General features: G+C 35.6%; 2 protein-coding genes across 2 annotated transcripts; one reads left to right on the top strand and one right to left on the bottom strand.

Annotated features, from left to right (window-relative positions):
• Window positions 1–73: 73 nt before the first annotated feature.
• Window positions 74–4,685, bottom strand: LOC111776343 (ARM repeat superfamily protein). Its single transcript, XM_023655773.2, has 8 exons — window positions 4,369–4,685; window positions 3,991–4,296; window positions 3,606–3,889; window positions 2,937–3,065; window positions 2,036–2,158; window positions 1,450–1,557; window positions 590–768; window positions 74–473 (listed from the first exon to the last, which is right to left on the bottom strand). The coding sequence occupies exons 1-8, from the start codon at window positions 4,514–4,516 to the stop codon at window positions 353–355; spliced, it is 1,398 nt and encodes a 465-aa protein (XP_023511541.2). The 5' UTR covers window positions 4,517–4,685; the 3' UTR covers window positions 74–352.
• An 8,225-nt stretch (window positions 4,686–12,910) lies between these two features.
• On the top strand, window positions 12,911–19,201 carry LOC111811607 (CDPK-related kinase 5). The gene is made up of 11 exons (XM_023698536.2): window positions 12,911–13,660; window positions 15,474–15,604; window positions 15,769–15,810; window positions 15,910–16,018; window positions 17,329–17,407; window positions 17,488–17,784; window positions 17,860–17,972; window positions 18,069–18,176; window positions 18,266–18,328; window positions 18,437–18,604; window positions 18,696–19,201. Exons 1-11 carry the CDS (start codon window positions 13,112–13,114, stop codon window positions 18,834–18,836), a joined length of 1,800 nt encoding a protein of 599 aa, XP_023554304.2. The 5' UTR covers window positions 12,911–13,111; the 3' UTR covers window positions 18,837–19,201.
• Window positions 19,202–19,459: the final 258 nt, after the last annotated feature.

The raw sequence follows: 19,459 nt of genomic DNA, 5'->3' as shown, positions 1-19,459 counted from the left end.
CAACTAAAACGGGTAGAAAGAATAATGCACATATTTCGACAGAAGTTCCTTCACGCACGCTGACAAAAACATCTAAAAAAACAAGACAAACTTGCAAGTATTTGTCACATGTAGGGTTCTTGTAACTACAGGATTTCTACACTCATCAGCCAACCTAATTTCGACCAATGAAAATATTGACTTTGTTCTTTCTGGCAGATATTTGGGTGTTGAGATATCTCTCTCTCCCCATCCTAACTCACACTAAAATTTGAAGCCAAGGGAACACAAGAAAGAGGAATGCAAAGTTGCACCAAAGATTATGAACTTACAAACAAGTGAAGGCATATCAACCAATCCAAGCTCTCAAGGGCTACAGATAATTGTCAAGCCCCAAGTCCCTTAATGCATCACTTGCAGCATCCTTGCAGCTTTCATGGTTTTGCTTCGCTTTTCGAATGTATTTCTCGATTCCGTTTTTGAGCAAAAGAGCTCTGTATAATATAGAATGTGCTTGATAAGTAAATGCTTGCTAACATCAATGGAGAATAGTTTTATTTTAGACATATAATGCTTGGTAACATCAATGGAGAATAGCTTGAGAGGGCACCTGTTTTCGGGGTTCCTGACGACAAGATTTCGTATCATGTGACAGGAGTTCCTTTGCATTTGTTGAGCTGAAGGGAACTTCTGCATAGCTTGAATGGCAAGATCTCCAGCTCCAGCTTCAATTGCACGTGTTGCATTTTCTGGAGATCTCAAAGTAAGCACTGATATGATCGACATTACCTATACCAAATGTTAAAGAGTTTCACATTCAATTCAATAAGCAAGCACATAAGCAAGACGACTCTCTTTGACTGCAACAGATATCATATCGTGGATAACGTATCAGAATTATATGAGTAGTGACTTACATACATCAGTAAAATGGCAGTAAAAATAAACCCCAAAGATACTGTAGATTAAGTTTGCATCAGAAATAAATAAGTCCACGTTAACAAAATGAAGATGAGTATCGAATAGAAATACATAGATATTCACGACGTTCTATTGACGATATCCACAATCTTAGTGTTCGACAGACAAGTACCAAAGTTTTCATAAAATAAAAATCATTTTAAAACTGCACGTTTTGTTGAGTCATATAGATTGGAGATTCAATCCACTTACCTTTTTGGTCAAAGATATAAACCTTAATCATGTTAGCTTTAAACCATACTTTTATAATATCCATTAGAGGATTCATTGAGAAGACGAAAATGAGGGTTCAAGCAATAAATTTATATGTTATGTTTAAAAATTTATTATAGACATGTCCCCTAATCATAAACATCGATAGTGATACAGCTAAAATGAGGATCCAAAAACGAAACTAAAATCTTCATGGGATGTGATGTGATTGCAATGTCAAAGAGGCTATATCCAAAGTAGCATAATTAAAAAGAACAGAAAATTTTCCTTCTTTACCTCTTGCAGAACAGATGGATCATCACTAAATCTGGATGAAAGCTTGATTAGTTTATCCAATCCTTTCTTTTCAATAATAGCGCTCTTATTAGCGTCACTTCCTGCCAACTAATTAAATAAAAGCAATGAGACGAAAATCAACATAGAAAATTAAAAATGCAACGATAACCCTGCATGCTTTGTAGATCTCAGGAGAAGATTGACAATACCAGCAACAGAAGATAGCAGATTAAATCGTGCTCACCACAAAAAGCAGCTATGAACTGATTAAAACAAGCTTGATCAGTTCTGGTATCTCAAATCCACTCTTTCTTGCTTTTTCTCTTTCCTTTTTTTTTTTTTTTTTAAATAAAAATTACAAGGCAAGAACGCTTGCTCTTAAATCTACTTCGATTCCTTAATTCTTTTTAGAGAACCGTACTTTAGTAGCAGAGCACAAAGGAGCAGTTAAAATGTCGAATCTGAGGAGCTATATATGCAGCGGTGAAGCTGAGAAGATCAGACTTGGAACTAAATAATTTAACATTACCAGTGGATTCAATGAATTGAAAACTAACAACCCCACAAAACGATTTTAACTTCATACCTTTGATAACAAAGAACAGCAAACTTTAGCTACCATTTTATTGCCTTGATCACCACTGTCGTCAATGCATCTCAGAACTGCATCAATACCACCATTTTCAGCAATGGATTTACAAATTTCATCCTGCATTTCGTGAGTAGAAATTGAACAGGGAAAAAACAGAACACTGTTAGAAAAACTAATATATCACTTTTCTGATCTATGATAATATATCTCGGAGACTAGAGATATGCAGAGGAGGCAACCTACAAGAAGAACCTCCAATCAAGCAAAATAAGACCTGACAAATAACAAAAAGGCTTCAACACAACAGCCCACCAAGAAACATTGAATCTAAAACGAGACCAAATATCACTCGAAATCTTTCATGCCCTCTAAAAGTTCTATTTTTTCTCCCTCCACAAAGCTCCCACATAATAGCAGACTCCCGTGCTTGATATCTTAGTATGTTTGCTTCACATAAGAAGCTTCTGATAATATGATTTTAGTCAAAGAAAGAAAAAGAAACATATTATATATTAGTTAGTATCACAATATAGTGATAATCAAGAAGACTCACTATCACCATGGCTACTACAATCATGGCAAATTTTATCATATATATCACCAATAAGAATTTATATACGATGTGTGCGACTGTGAGCCAAATGATTCGAGCTGCATAATCTTGTCTTGTCAATTTACATTAATGAGAACAAATTTATAAAAGGTCTAATAAAATAAATCCTCGTCCTTTATATTTTCTATGAAGAGAGAACTTTACCAATCAATTTAAACTAATGAGAACTCAACAGGAGGTCTAATAATATTAACCATATGTTCTTGTATGTGCTGTGAGAAGATTTTTTTTCCTATAAAAAGTTATACCCTTTTCACTTTCCAACAAAATTTGAAAGCTTACATTAACAGCAACAGCCTTTAAAGCAATGCTAGCAGAAACTAGACCGGCCGAGTTAAGTCCTCCATGTAGCGAGTCAACAAGAGCATTAGCAATTCCAATTTTGGCAAATCTTCTGGCATAACCATAAACCTGAAGTTTAACATGACACCCAAGAAGTAAGAAGCCATCAGTAAAAGGATCGATTACTTGTTTTAAGGATTTTTTTTTTTTTTTTTTTTTTTTTTTTTTTTTTTTTTTTTTTGGAGGGGGGAATTAAGTTGTAACAGCCCAAATCCACCGCTAGCAGATATAGTCCGCTTTGGCTTGTTACATATCGACATCAGCCTCACGATTTTTAAAACGCTTCTACTAGGGAGAGGTTTCCACACCCTTATAAGGAATGCTTTGTTTCCCTCTCCAACTGATATGAGATCTCACAATCCACCCTTCTTAAGGCCTAACGCCATCACTGGCACACCGGACTCTTATACCATTGTAAGAGCCCAAGCCCACCGCTAGCAAATATTATCCGCTTCGGCCCATTACATATCACCATCAGTCTTGGCAGTCTACTAGGGAGAGATTTTCACCCTTAATGAATGCTTTGTTTCCCTCTCCAACCGACATGGGATCTCACACAAGTCACCAACAATACGATAGGTGATAATGAAAAAGAATAAGATCACGTACTTGAGAAGCAACTACACGATTGTCATCAGGTGTCAGCAGAACCCGAATAGCATCATATAAGCTACTAATACAGTCACCTCTGTGCGTACTCAGAGTCTGCAAAATAAGCTCATCAATGTTCATCTCCATGAATATTTCTTTAAGAACCTCATTAGCAGTTGCAGCCGCAGCAACCACAGAAAAGCCACAATGTAAAATCTCTACATTTTCCTTGCCATTATTTAGAATATCCATTACAATTTTGGGTCCATTGCTGTTACGAAATATTTCTGTACTGTGTAAATCTGCAAACATATCAACATTGAAGGCATTAGATATGAACATCCAAACAAAATCATAGGATGACTACCCACAGTTGCTTGTTGTAATAGGTTAAGCGTAGTACCTTGAAGCAATAACACCATTGTCTTCAAAGCGGAAGCAACAGCACGCCGGCATTCACTTGGAATCTTACAACAAAGAGAACAGAGCAATTCTAATCCCCCATTTCTTAATACAATCGACGCATTTCCAGATTCCTCATTCGATCCACACAGCTCCGATATCCTATCAAATAAATCCACCATCTCGTCAAGATACTCATCACTGATTCTATCCTTCGAATCACCGTCCAATTGTTTCATCCTCTCCAAGCTCTGTACCAATGGATTATCATTCACGCTACCCTCTCCAGGAACGCATCTCACAATGCCTGCATACAGAAAGAACCACAATCGGAAAATGAAGATAATGATTACGAATGGAGCTCCACACCACAAATCACCTGAGAGATCAACGCCTTGGAGAGTTAATGTTTCGATTGCATCCTGCAAAGCTTCAGTCGGATCCATCCCTAGATCCTCAACATTCTCTCGTACCACCTCGTCGAAGGCTTCCTGTGAGATCCCGCGGAGGGTTTTGGGTGGGCCCATCTCCGCCGTATTCCGTCGGATTGGAGGACGATAAGCTATCTCTGCAGTGAAGAACGATCGGATTCGTTGCAGGAGAGTGAAAGAAATTACTGACGAATGGCCGGAGCGAGGGAAGCCAGTGACCGGAGAACCGGGAAACTAATTTCAATTATTTGCGTGGCACAGAAATTCAAAACCGGAGCGATGCCTTATGCTTTGGGCTTTTGTGTGAGATAATGGGCTTGAATTGTATTGGGCCGCATTATATAAATCATTACAATATGGGCCGAGAATCTTTTGATGGCCCAAAACTCCGGCCCAACAAATTTGAGCATAGAATATTCCTCTCGGTCGGTCGAGGGTGTTTGTTGGTCGGGTTGGTTCTAGTTAGGACATTTTTTAGACTCGACTTACCCCAATTAAAAATTAACAATAAATTCAGTTCTCATATAAAGTTCAGAACTCAATCCAAACAATACTGATTAGGTTGGATTGATCGAGTTTTCAGGTCATTAGATTTTTTTAACACTTCAACTCTCGAGTAACTATAGTGACAAAGTAAGAGGTCGAATCAACTTCGACCCTTTTTATAACGTTAAATGACTAAACTTATTATTATTTTTGTTTTCAATAATTTTAGAATAAATAATTGATACCCACTAAAATTTTTAAACAAAAATAAATTTTCCATACGTATAAATAAAAAATTAATAATTTAGATTTTGTCGAGTAATCATATCGTAGAAATATATATTTATTATCAATAGAAATAAATTTTATCATATAAAATATTTTTTTTAAAAAAAAATGCCAAAACTTTATTGTTGTGATGTTATCTAGTTGAAATTTCACAAAAATCATTATTTTATGTGTTGACTACAAATAAAACATTAAAAAAAATAAATATAATTCATTAATAATTAAATTTTTTACAAAATTTAATAAAAAAATATTATTTTATTATGGAATTTAATTATTTTGGTGGTAGACGTATTATATTTATTTTTATGTACTTATATTGACAAAATTTTAAACCAAACTTTATTGGAAGATAAAAAAATGTATATTTATTGCAATTTGAAATATTATTGAGAATTGAAAGTTTGGTGTAAAAAATTAATAGTATTTAATAAGTTCATGTAAATGTAAAACTTAGGTGTATATTTATTTATTTATTTATTTATTTATTTTATTTAAAATTTTGTGGAAGTGGGTGCAAAGAGAAGTGTGGTGAAAAGAGAAATGGAGGCACCATTAAAGGGACATCTTCATCATAAAGTGATGTGTCAGTTAGTTAGTGACTTAGTGGAGAAGTCCACTTAGGATTGTACAACTCATCATGATGTGTAATAATTAAGCTTTTAAATACTTTTAATTTCTAAATTAAATTAATTTTAAAAAACTCGATCAACCCAACCTAATCCAACCCAATTCGTACGATCTCGGTTAGGTTATGAATTTATTTAGGTTGAGTTGAGTTCAAATAAATGAAAATTTTATATGTTTTATTTAATTTTCGTAATTATTTTTTAAAATGTTTTTTTAACTGTTTGTAAGGTAATTTTCAAAATATATATTTAATTTGAGCCGTAAATCTTAATTAAGTGTTTGAAAATATATAAATAGATAATTTACGAATTAATATTTTATTTTTATTAAAAATAAAAGATTTGAATAAACCACTCGAGCAATCCAAAGAACTTATGGTTAGGTTGAGTTTGGTTCGTTTTGTTTGGGTTGACAAAATTTACAACTCGAACCATAGGGTTAGGTCTAAAAAATGTCCCAACTTGACCCGTGAACACCGCCGAACTTTCATATTGAACCTAAAAAAAATAATTAATTTTATAAATAAATAGGGTCAAATTTAAAATTAAGTAAATTTGTTTTAATTTAGTATTATAAGGAGGTAATTAATATTGTGACTAATATTGGTGAATATGGTTGTTGAATATATATATATATATAAATTCTCCCAACTAATTTGGTTGGTCGGGCAAACATCAAGTTCGTAAAAGAAACCAAAATTTTGTTGGTGTAAGTCAACGTCATTATATAAGTGAGATTTGACGATATATAATGGACTAAAACAGACAATATCTGCTAATGGTGGGTTTGGGCTGTTACAAATATTATTAGAGCTAAATACCGAGTTGTGTGCCAGTGAGAACGCTGGGCTGCTAGCGGTGAGTTTGAGTTATTACAAGCAATACCCATGACAAGTTTATCGACTGTGAACGAGAATAGGGAATAAGTACTATGCATGTAGTTGCAGAAGACAAATCGAGCAATTGCAGAAAACATACAGTTGCAAAAGACAGATCAAGCTAGAAGCAAACGAGGAAAAAAAAATGATACTAGCAACTCCCTAATCTAGGCTCACATGGACTCAAATTAATTTTAAATTTTGTGCTCGATCGTACCTAACCCTAAATCGATTACATTTACGACCCTTTTAGACTCACTTGCACCTAGACTATTATAGATTTTGCTCTGATCCTATACATCTCCCTAACTCTTAAATGACGGATAATTTGAACAGTGAACTAATAAGTTTAGCTATTGAATCATCACGTGAACTAATTATTATTTTAAAAATATATATAAACTAAAATTTAAAATATTTTTATTTAAATAAATAATTTTTGAATTTACTCGAGTTTAGTTCTTCAACTTCGACGTTTGACCTATTTGACATTTTATATGACCCGTTCAATATTTTGATAAATAATTTACGATAAATATAATAATTTGTAAAAAAGAAAAATAAATAAATTAAATAAGGTGGCTATTTTTTTTTTTTTTTTTTCTGACATTTTAGTTGAGAGCCCTCAAATTCAATTAAAGCCTTAAATATTAATAGGCTTCCGCTGGACACCAAATAAAAAAATTTCATATAATTGCATTAATAATCAATGCACCATTAAGGGTGACATAAATTTGAACCCACCAAACTTTGCATTATTATTATTATTATTATTATTATTTTTTTTTTTTTTTTTTTTTTTTTGTTCTTATTCACGTGCTTCTGAGTAAAATTCATACGAGGTCACCCAACACGGGTTTTTTAGTAGACCCTTTTGCATTAGTATGATAACTGTTTATTTTAGACCTAAAACCCTCGTAAATTTACATTCAGTTCAACAAATAGAGATAGTCGTCATCGCTTGTGAACCTTTCTCGGGTCTAGCTAATGTGAGACTTTGGTTGTACTCCAAATAGCAACGTAGATGAAAAGCGTGTTCAAGTTCTCGAAAAAGAAAAATAGAAGAGAACTTTCGGAGACCGAGAGGTACCGAGCCTAATATATTGGAAATTTAGGGACCCATAAAAGAGAAGGTAGTAGAGTAGGTGTAAAAAAGATAAAGTAGGTATTATGGAATTTGACTTTGGTTTTGTTATTATTATTCCTCCACTTTTCTTTTTCTTTTTCTTTTTCTTTTTTTGGGATTTTTATTATTCCCCCACTTTACTTAGTGGGTCTTGCTGACGTGTTCATATATTCTTACATCATCGGACAATATAATACGACTTTGTTTTTTTCTTTTTAAATAATATATTTTAAATTCCTCGAGTTGACCTTTCGAGAATATGAGGACATTGGGTCAAAACGGATAATATCTACTAGCAGTGAACTTGGACTGTTCTAAATGATATCAGAGCCAGAGACTAAGTGGTGTGCTAGTGAGGACACTGGACCTCCGATGGGGTGGATGGCAAGATCTCACATCTTTTGAACAGGGGAATGAGAGTGTGGACCCCAATATCTACTAATCGTTGTTTCCAAATACAGTTGTCGGTTGACATCTCTTCTAATTCGTCGATACGAGAAGCAAGGATGTGATAAAACAAAAGAAAAATAAAGGCAAATTGATCTCGAGAATGCCACCTAGGCAGAAGCTTATCAATACCTAGACTCGATTAATTGAACCAACGTTCAATTCAAATCTTGGGTGGGAAAAATAAAAGTCGAACGCCCAAAAGGGCACCTCGACCCGAGCCTATGTGGCTAATTTGGATTGATGTTGCTGATCTCGGTTCAACTCGTTTTGATCTAATCCGAAACAAATTAGATATAAAAATAGAAAAATATTGAAAATCCGAGTAACGTATATAAAACAAAGCGAAGAGATTTGTATGCATGTGGGCGAATCTGCTACTAACCTTTTTCCTTTTCTTGAGATCGTACATCCATTGTGGATAAGAAAATATTAATGTTTATTTATTTATTTAATTTTTTTTTAAATTTTATGTCATTTTTTATATCAATAATTCAACATTCCCAAAAATTATAAAAAAATTTCTCTCTTAATTTTAAATTTATTTTATTAAAATCATTAATTTTGAGCGTAATTATTTTTTTGTCAATTTTAAATTTTATTAAAAATAAAAATAAAATTAAAATCACCCTTCGACTTTCTCGAGTGTTGCCCTCCAAATCTCTCCCAATATATTGGAGGGTAATTTTGAAATAAATTTAATGTTTGATTTTTACGCTTTTCAATTCTCATTACGAAAAGCTAAATCAGTTCCCAACGAGTAAATATCGGGAGGATTTTGCACGAGCTTACGTAGGGTTAAAATAGTCAATATTTTCGAATTAAACAGACGAAAAAATATATTAAAATTAATGAATTAAATTATAATTTAATTTGAAAAGAAAATAATGGAAGTTAAGATATAAAAAAACAGAAGTAGTTGAGATCATTTGTGGTATGTCTTCACCTAAGAGACTAAGAAACATAATTATGACCCATTAACTATCCCCCTATGTTTTTGTTGGCATATTTATCAACATTTCATGTGGGCACAAAAACTATACACATTTATAGAAATATATAGATTATTGATGCGTGTGTCACAGTGAGAGTGAACGTTTTGAGACGAGTGTCTCGAGCAACTTCCTTTGAAATGAGTTTTTGAAGGACAGTAACGGGCGACACAGGTGTGTCGGTATCTGTAAATGACATGACATGGGCACGGGAGGGCCAATGCCTCGATAGAATCTGAACTGATGTATGCTCTCGTTAATTGAGATCGAAATAAAGGAAATGACGTTAATGTCCTTATCAAGATATTAATATAATAAATGTATGTGAGTTGTTTTTTCTCTAGAGATATTGTTATTAGTTGTGATAAATGTTAAAACATAGCCAAAAATATTTTTGAAATAGATGGAGGAGGAAAATGAGAGTGACTTGAAGGAGACTTGTAGAGTAAGCATTGAATGAGTGTAGCTAAAAACAATTGGATGGGAACAATTTATAATGAGCGTAAAACTTAGTGGTCGATGATCGTGACGATATGATAAGATCTATGGTTTTTAATGAATTAAGCCTGTTGTTGGGGGCTCGACAATGACTGATGATGGTGGACAACAAAGATGGGTTGCAGTTGTTGGGGGCGATCGATGGTAGACTGTCAATGATGGTTACTAGTAGCAACTATGACGGAAGTTAATGTAGAAAATTTTGTGAGTCATAGTGTGAGGGTATTTTAGTCATTTTTATATATAAATATGAAGATTTAAGAGGGATTGACCGTCAAATTTGGGAGTCATAGTGTGAGGATATTTTGGTCATTTTTATATATGAAAATGAAGATTTAAGAGGGACTGACCGTCAAATTTGGGAGTTATAGTGTGAGGGTATTTTGGTCATTTTTATATATAAATATGAAGATTTAAGAGGGATTGACCGTCAAATTTGAGAGTTACAGTGTAAGGGTATTTTAGTCATTTTATATATAAATATGAAGATTTAAGAGGGATTGACCATGACGATATGATGAGATATGTGGTTTTCAATGGATTGCGCCCGTTGTTGAGGGCTGGGCGACGACTGACGATGGTGGACAACAAAGATGGATTGCAATTGATGGAGACGGTCGACAATCGTTACTAGAAGCAATTATGGTGGAAGTTGTATAAAAATTTTTGGGAGTCGTAATGTGAGGGTATTTTAGTCATTTTTCATATATTATGAAGAAATTGGTCTACTACCAAAACGAGACTTCATAAGTTCAGGAATTTGAGAACGGAACAGAAGACGGGGGGACTCAACCGTCTTCCGAAAAGGAATGCCGCTCGAATTCACGATTAAACGCTGAAAAACTTATTTTTTTTTCTAAAATTTAATTTCAATCTTAGTTTATTTTAATTATTTAAAAATATTTGACAAAGTTTAAGAAAAAGAGCAGTATTGAAAGGGACATGTTTAGGTCAGCGGTAATAAAAGATAATTTATTTTATATAAATAATAAAATAAATTTGAACTAATTTAATAAATAATTTCAACCAACCAAAAGTTTGAATAATGAACTTTGAAAATACAAACCCACTTAGGTTTGTTCTTTTATGAGAATGATGGATAAAAAAAAAAGTTAGACACCAACTAACCCTAATTAAAAACGGTCGTATTCGACAGGTTTGACTTAATGCTCGAGGTAGAAAATTCAAATCACACGATTAAAACATTCTTTTTATTTTAAGAAAGTTCGATATATGTTATAAACGCTCTCGAGATAGTTATAGAGGTGTCCATATGACTCGATAATCTGACCAATCTAGACTGTCCACCCGACCCAAACATAATCATAAAAGTTGGGTTGGGTTGACTTTTTTGAAAAATAAAAAATTTGGATCAGTTTGTGATTTGACTTTTTTGAATTCAAATCACACAATAAAAACATCCTTTTTATTTTAAGAAAGTTCATTATATGTTATAAATGCTCTCGAGATAGTTATAGAGGTGTTCATATGACTCGATAATCAGACCAATCTAGACTGCCCACTTGACCCAAACGTAATCATAAAAGTTGGGTTGGGTTGACTTTTTGAAAAAATAAAAATTTGGGTTCGGTTTGTGAGTTGACTTTTTTGTTGAGTTCTGAAAATAGAGTTATAATATAACTCAATCCTAAGAAAAATTAAGAATATTTAACGTTTGTAACCGATGTTAGTGATGTGTCGTGACTGGTTAATGTTTGATATTTGAATTTTATGAGATTTTAGCTATCTGATCGACCAACCCAACTCGAACATAAAAGCATTAAATATTTAACGTTTGTAATCGATGTTAGTGATCGGTTGGTTTTAAAAATTTTAAATATAAAAGCATTAATTTTTCAATAAATTGCACATTTAAAATATTTCATATGATTAAAACAATGTTATTAATCATATTTTAAAATTGATACATTGACTAGTTGTCTAACGGTGGGGCCCACTCAAACCCTAAACCAAGATATTTGAAGCACAATTATTAATAAAATAAATAAAAATAATATAATTTTATATAATTATTTACAAATTGTGCAAAAATACAATATTGTATTGCCTTTAGTGATTGGGACCAACTCACCTGTCTATAATATAATCTACTTCTATTATTTTCTTTTCCTAACCATCCCCAAATAAATGCATTAAATATTTATTTTTTAAAAAATTTAAATAAAAATGAATTTATACGATTCACCGTATAAACAGTTCTATTAATCTCACTGTATGATTTGAGTCGTTAGACGAACGCGACTCTCCATAATGGTATGATATTGTCCACTTTGAGCATAATCTCATGATTTTGTTTTGGGCTCCCCTAAAAAGCGTCATACCAATCGAGAGAGTATTCCTTGATTATAAACTCACGATCATTCCCTAAATTAGTCGTGATGTTTGACCAATTTCTAGAAAGTTTATTTATTCTTCCGGTAATAATCCAAGCCCACCGCTAGCAGATATTGTACTATTTGGACTTCTTTATCAAGCTTCCCCTCAAGGTTTTTAAAACACGTATGTTAGGGAGAGATTTCCACACCTTTATAAAGAATGCTTCGTTCTCTTCTCAAACCGATGTGGGATCTCACAATCTACCCATTCGAAACACAGCGTCTTCGTTGGCACTCGTTCCTATCTACCATTGATGTGGGATCTCACAATGGTTAGAGAGGGGAACAATCATTCTTTATAAGGGTATGAAAACCTCTCTCTAACAGACACGTTTTAAAAATTTTAAGGGCCAGTTTAAAAAGGACAAATATTTAGTAGCGATCGGCTTGAGCTATTACGCTTCCCGTGCTCTTGAATTAAAAAAAGTCCAATAATAAATTTTTTAAAATTAATTAAACTAAAATTTTAATTTTATAAAGCTCAATTAAAAAAAATAATTTAGCATATTTTAAATATATTAATAAATTAAATTAAGACAAATATGACATGTAGGTTAGATAAGAAAGGTGTCATTAATTAATTAATATATTATTTTGGCAGGAAATATTTGGACATTTGAAAAAAAAAAAAAATAATAATAATAAAATTAAAATAAAGGAAAAAAATATCATGTGCCTGACACGTGGCCAGTTAGCTATGAAGATGTACAGCTAGATGGCTCACTCCATCAGTTCTTTCAGTTCATCCTCCTCTCTGCTTTTCCTTCATCCCTTTCCTTCGTCCCTCAAAAACTCTGCAACAAATCCTCTCTAAGAACCCTCCATTTTTCTCTCTCCTCTTCAAAAATCTTCCGGTTTCTTCTTACTATGCCGTTGATTTCTCCTGGTTCACAGAGTAGTAGCAACAGCCTGAAGGGATTCTTCTCTGATCGGTGATTTCACGATTTTCCGATGGGTATATGTACTTCAAAGCCACCACCGAAGCCGAATCCGTACGCTCCGAGAGATCCAGATGGGCGGATTGATCCATCTCAGACGCCTAAATCGGCGCCTACTCCTCACCGGAAAGATGATCTTGTCTCCGGGAAACAATCGCCGTTTTTCCCTTTCTACAGCCCTAGTCCGGCGCATTATTTTTTGAAGAAGAAGAGCCAAAACTCGCCGTTGCCAGCGGGTGGGACTGAGAGTACTACCTCCACTCCTGGTAGATTCTTCCGGCGCTCGTTTGCTCCTCCTTCTCCGGCTAAGCATATTAGGGCAGTGCTAGCGAGGCGGCTTGGAAAGAAGGCGGGTTCTACGGCGGCGATTCCGGAGGAAGGCGACGAGGAAGGCGGGATCGAGTTGGATAAGAGATTTGGATTCTCGAAAGAGTTCACTAGTCGATTGGAGGTCGGGGAGGAGGTCGGGAGAGGCCATTTTGGGTATACTTGTTCTGCAAGGTTCAAGAAAGGCGAGCTTAAGGGTCAACAAGTTGCGGTTAAAGTTATTCCTAAAGCAAAGGTTAGAACAATTCCAATTTTGAATTTCCCACATTCTTTTAAACTCCTCCAAATTTGGATGTCTCTAATTCAGTACAGAATTAGTGGGCACTACTGATTTTAGCACAGGATCTTGTTTGAAAATCATAACCCACTTGCTTTTCTCCTTGGAGAAGCTAATTCTGGCTGAGTTTCCTCTCAAAATCGACAAGTTTAGGCAGAGTTTCTCGAGATTCGCCTTGCGCATTTGATCTTTCTATTATAATATAGAGTTTGGTTTTGAATTTTCCTCTTCGTGTCGAATTCAGTAGTTTTCCATAAATAAAATAGTGTTCACATAGTAAAGTGTTCAACGATTCTGGTCGATTAATACTTTTAGCAATTAAATAACAGCTTACTTTATCTTGAAATACTTCTGCAATTGAGAGTTTATGCGGCAGACGCGCAAAGGGGTCAGCCTATACGTCTTTTCTGACCTTTGAAGTCAATGACGTGAATCATCTGGACCCACCAGAGGAACCCATATTTGGATTTCCACTGTGTTAAACTCAATTAAGGAAATATTATACACGAAATAATATTAAACTTGCCACTTCGAACCAGTTTTCCTCCCGGATTTTCTGGGAATTGAGCTTTTCACTGTTTGAGATGTGACATTCTTTAGAATTTGATTGAGAAGTAAATAGTTGTAAACGTTCTTGGCCTCCAATGGGTTGTTGGTGCTCATTCTTTTTAGGAACTACTATGGCCATTTTAGCATCTTCTGATGTTGATGTCCTAATGATAAAAATCCTCGGGTCAGGTTAATAAATAAGGGAAATAAGTTTAGGTCGGGGGATAGAGTCAAAGGTGAAGAGCTGACTTAAACTTAGTGCTGGTAAAATCGATAGGCTTTGAACTCATTGTAAGCTGACTTTGAGCTCTCGGGAGAGGAGAGAATATGGGGGACTTGAAGAAGAGAGAATGTATGTGAGACTTGAAGAAGAGAGAATTTCATAGGCTCAACTGTAAAGGTTCTTCAGATAGCTTTATCTCGTTCAAGAAAAAAGCTACTGAATGGACTTGCAAGTCGTCATAAGACAAGAGCTGATAAGTGAAGGAGGTAAGAGAAGCCGAGTTGGAGAGGTGAACGAGGAGTACTAGTTTTCGCTTTCATACTCTTCAAGTCATCAAATGGAAAGAATCATGTATTTTACAATTGTTTGATGTTCATGCTCTGTGGTTACTGTAACTGTGGTTTTGGCATACTCTGATATCCATACAGCTGACATTTGAATTGGGTGGGCACTTAGCTATCTGGACTCTTTGGAGTTGTCATTTACAAATCTTTTGTTCAGTGTTCAGATTTCCTTGCTCATTAATCATTCCCTTAGTTGGATAATGCATGATGAACATGCTCGATAGGGTTATATTTTTCCTTGTTTGATGGCAAGTGGGAAGATCAATTCTGTGGATCACATCTAAATAAGAAACACTCGAGTTTTTGTAAATGTGGCACTGGCTTAGTTGCAGTGACACCCCTTACCTAGGATCTACGATGAGTGGCATGCCTTATACAGAATCAAGTGCTTTTTGACCTCATTTTATCCCGTGATTTATTTTCGATTGAGAGGATTAACCTTACGGGACTAACCATGTTTATGGATGTATGAACCTTTAGTCTTGGTCGCTACTAGAAACTGATCATGTTTCATTGTTCTTTCATGCTTATTTTTTATTGTTTTGGTGTTATCAAACGAGCCTTCTTTAACCTATGGGATTATTTATTTTTTCTTCTTCTTCCTCTCTCTCTCACACGCTCATGACTTGTAAACCTTGCTTTCTGTAATTTCCAGATGACAACAGCTATTGCAATTGAGGATGTGAGAAGGGAAGTAAAAATATTGCGAGCCTTGACAGGACGTACCAATCTAGTACAATTCTACGAAGCATTTGAAGACCATGATAATGTCTACATTGTAATGGAGTAAGCTTGGAGCTCCTCCTTAGACTTTAAAATTGTCTTTTTATAGCATCCTCAATCAGCTATGTATCTTTAGAATCCTGCAAACTTTCCTATATTGTTTAGGCTGTAGATTTTGTTTTACAATCTCATAGACATTACTCATAATGACTTATGTGGACATTCAGGTTGTGCGAAGGAGGAGAGCTTCTAGACAGAATACTTTCAAGGTGGTAATTTTGGTAACAAATATTAACTTAAGTATGTTTTTTTAATCTTTTTGACTTGCATTATTTGTCTCTGATAGAGATTGTAATGATGTTCTTTAGAGGTGGAAAGTACTCGGAAGAAGATGCAAAAGCTGTCATGGTTCAGATATTGACCGTTGTTGCATTTTGTCATCTTCAGGGTGTCGTGCACCGAGATCTGAAACCCGAGGTTAATCATATTCTCAAAACTTTTAAAGTAAATTTCATTGGTAATGGCATGGAGTGTTTATAAAATACATTTAGTCACAACAGCTCAATCAACCTTGAGAGCGTTGTGTGAAAACTAGTCAAGCAAGAGGCTTGTTCACTGTCTTCCCATATCTGAGCCCTCACCAAATAACCCGAAATGTCAAAACTGCATGTGTTTGTCTGATTTGATATTAGATGTAATGCTACATGTGAGATCCCACGTCGGTTGGTGAGGAGAACGAAACATTCTTTGTAAGTGTGTGGAAACCTCTCCCTAGCAGGCGCATTTTAAAAACCTTGAGGGGAAGCCTGAAAGAGAAAGCCCAAAGAGGACAATATTTGCTAGTGGTGGGTTTGGGCCGTTACAAATGGTATCAGAGCTAGACACTGGGCAATGTGCTAGTGAGGAGGCTGAGTCCTGAAGGGGGGCAGACACGGTTCCACCCACTAGAATCTTGGGGCGGGGCAGGCAGGTTCATGAGCAAATCATCTTTTTCTTTCTTTCTCGGGGCTTGTAACAAGAGAATCCCTTCCGGAATATAAATCAGGTCATCGGTTGTAACGTTCACGAAGGGTCAACCCCTCGGTACTACCAAAAAGTCTCATGCTTACGTTACTGTTATTGATGGTTTGATTATCTTGGACGCACTTGACAGACCAGCAAGACTCGCTTTGGCTTACTCCACTGAAAGGGACATCTCTCTACTTTTTTTGGGGGGTGAATCGAGAGGTAATAGGTAGGCAGCAGCGGCACCTCACGAAGTCAAGACTGCTTATCCTTATTATAGAGAGTTTCCGGAACTGGCTTGCTTGCTTCAAGGACGCTGGGCCTTGAAGGGGTTGGATAGTGAGATCTTATATCGGTTAGGGAGGAGAACGAAACATTATAAGGGTGTGGAAACCTCTCTCTAGTAAACATGTTTTAAAAACCTTGAGGGGAAACTCGAAAGGGAAAGTCCAAAGAAAACAATATCTGCTAGTAGTGGGTTTGGGCCGTTATACGGCCCCTTATGGGAACCGGATCATTGGTGATATATTTCCTTTTTAGTTCTTTTTAGTTAACTTCTAGATGTTCAATGGCATAATTCAGTAACAAAATTATCATTCTATATCTCCTCCTCTGTATAAAGATATATAGAAGTTTTTTTTCCCTTTCTCATCTGTCTCTCTTGTGTCATGGCTGTTTTCTAGGTCCCATCCATCTTGCCTTCACTTTTTCTTGTAGTCAATTGTAGATGATCCCGATGAATATTTCGTTTATTTTTCATTCTAATAATTAAAATTTCCCAGAATTTCTTGTATACATCTAAAGACGAGAACGCCCAGTTGAAAGCCATAGACTTTGGGTTATCTGATTTTGTCAAACCAGGTTCGTCTTATTTTCCATGTTTTTGCTGTTGATTTCTCAATTACTAGATGGTGCTCTTAATATAATTTTGTTACTTATAGACGAAAGACTTAACGACATAGTTGGAAGCGCATACTATGTGGCACCCGAAGTTCTCCATAGATCTTACGGTACAGAGGCCGATGTGTGGAGTATAGGTGTGATTGCATACATTCTTCTATGTGGTAGCCGTCCATTTTGGGCCCGGACCGAGTCAGGAATTTTTCGAGCAGTCTTGAAAGCTGATCTAAGTTTCGATGAAGGTCCATGGCCTTCATTATCTTCTGAAGCAAAGGACTTCGTCAAGCGCTTACTAAACAAGGATCCACGCAAACGATTGACGGCTGCTCAAGCATTAAGTAAGCTTCTGTCTTCCCCTTGTACAACGTTGACTTGCTTAACATCCTAAATCTTCTGCAACGATTCATTTGCAGGTCATCCTTGGATTCGGAATTACAACGGTGCAAAAGTTCCTATCGATATCTTAATATTCAAGCTCATGAGAGTTTATATGCGGTCATCGTCCTTGCGTAAGGCTGCTTTACGGGTGCGTAGTTGTATGTTATAGGAAGGGAATGCTTCGTTTTCCTTAGTTTAAATTTATTTGTGATCCCATATAACTTTAAAGGCGCACTGTTCTCAGGCTGTATCCAAGACATTGACGGTAGATGAGCTCTCTTATTTAAAGGAACAGTTCGAACTGTTGGAACCAAATAAAAATGGCTTTATAACTCTGGAAACAATTAAGATGGTTTGTTCTCTTTCTCTCACGCACGTGCACACACGAACACAAGAACGAAATGAACGGTGTAAATTCATTGTTGTCCTCTTATTGAACAGGGTCTCGCAAAACATGCAACCGATGCCATGAACGAGTCCCGTACGCTCGATTTTCTTGCAAATGTAACTTTTTGCTGCTTTTCTCCCTGTGCAAGAAGCTGTGTTTATGCATGCTTATAAAGCTTGTACAATTCCTACTGACTACTAAATAATGACTTCTTTTTATGACAGTTGAATACACTTCAATACAGAGGAATGGATTTCGAAGAATTCTGTGCTGCTGCATTGAGCATCCATCAGCTTGAAGCACTGGACCGGTGGGAACAACACGCTCGTTGTGCATACGAAATTTTCGAGAAGAACGGAAATCGAGCAATTGTCATAGAAGAACTCGCTTCTGTAAGTGAAACCCACATTCAGTTTCATAATATCCGCAAACTTATTTGGTCTCTTTCCTGAAATGTCATCCCTACCATCTCAAACATTGCAGGAACTCGGACTTGGACCAGCCATCCCACTCCACGTCGTTCTTCAAGATTGGATCAGACACACAGATGGGAAGCTAAGCTTCCTTGGATTTGTGAAGTTGTTGCACGGCGTGTCGAGCCGTTCACTAGCAAAGGTGTCGTGAACGTGTTATAGCCGATCTAGGCGTGGATTATCCCAGTACAGAGTAGTAGTTCATGAGCGGTATTGGTTGGATGTGAAAAAGGGGCCTTAAAACACCAGAAAAAGCATGGAAGCATAGCAGAAAGGTTGTAGTTTTGGAGCATATTTATGAACTTACTTCGCAGAGCCAATTCTTTTGGGAGCTGTTTGGATCATTCATTTCAAAAGAGCTCTATATGAACAACTTCCCATGAATGTTGACTTGAAGAAGTTCCACTATAAATGAAGATGTAATTTAGTATTATTGTTCTTATTCTTTACCTTTATCAGATAGTGTGATAGCATTGCCACTCATGAAAGACACTATTAATACACAACTTTCCACCATCTTCTCTCCACTTTCTTTCATCTCTAACACTCATTTCTTTTCAATTTATTTTATGTTTATACTAATATATTCTCGAACATAAGTGCCTCGAGATAACCGTCTCTTAGTCGTCGCTGTGTTGCGTCTGACTCGTCCTCTAAGCACCCTAGGAAGGTAGAGAGTGTGACAATATACATGCTTTCCTTTACTCCATAGGTTTTAATCATTCCAGTGATCCAAAATTGACTAAAAATACATGAAGGCTAAGCCTTGTTTAT

This window comes from Cucurbita pepo, chromosome 15, assembly GCF_057944985.1.
Source record: "Cucurbita pepo subsp. pepo isolate OVF chromosome 15, ASM5794498v1, whole genome shotgun sequence".
Lineage (NCBI taxonomy): Eukaryota > Viridiplantae > Streptophyta > Magnoliopsida > Cucurbitales > Cucurbitaceae > Cucurbita > Cucurbita pepo.
Note: the sequence above shows the minus strand (reverse complement) of the source record. Positions and strands in the feature narration are given on the sequence as shown.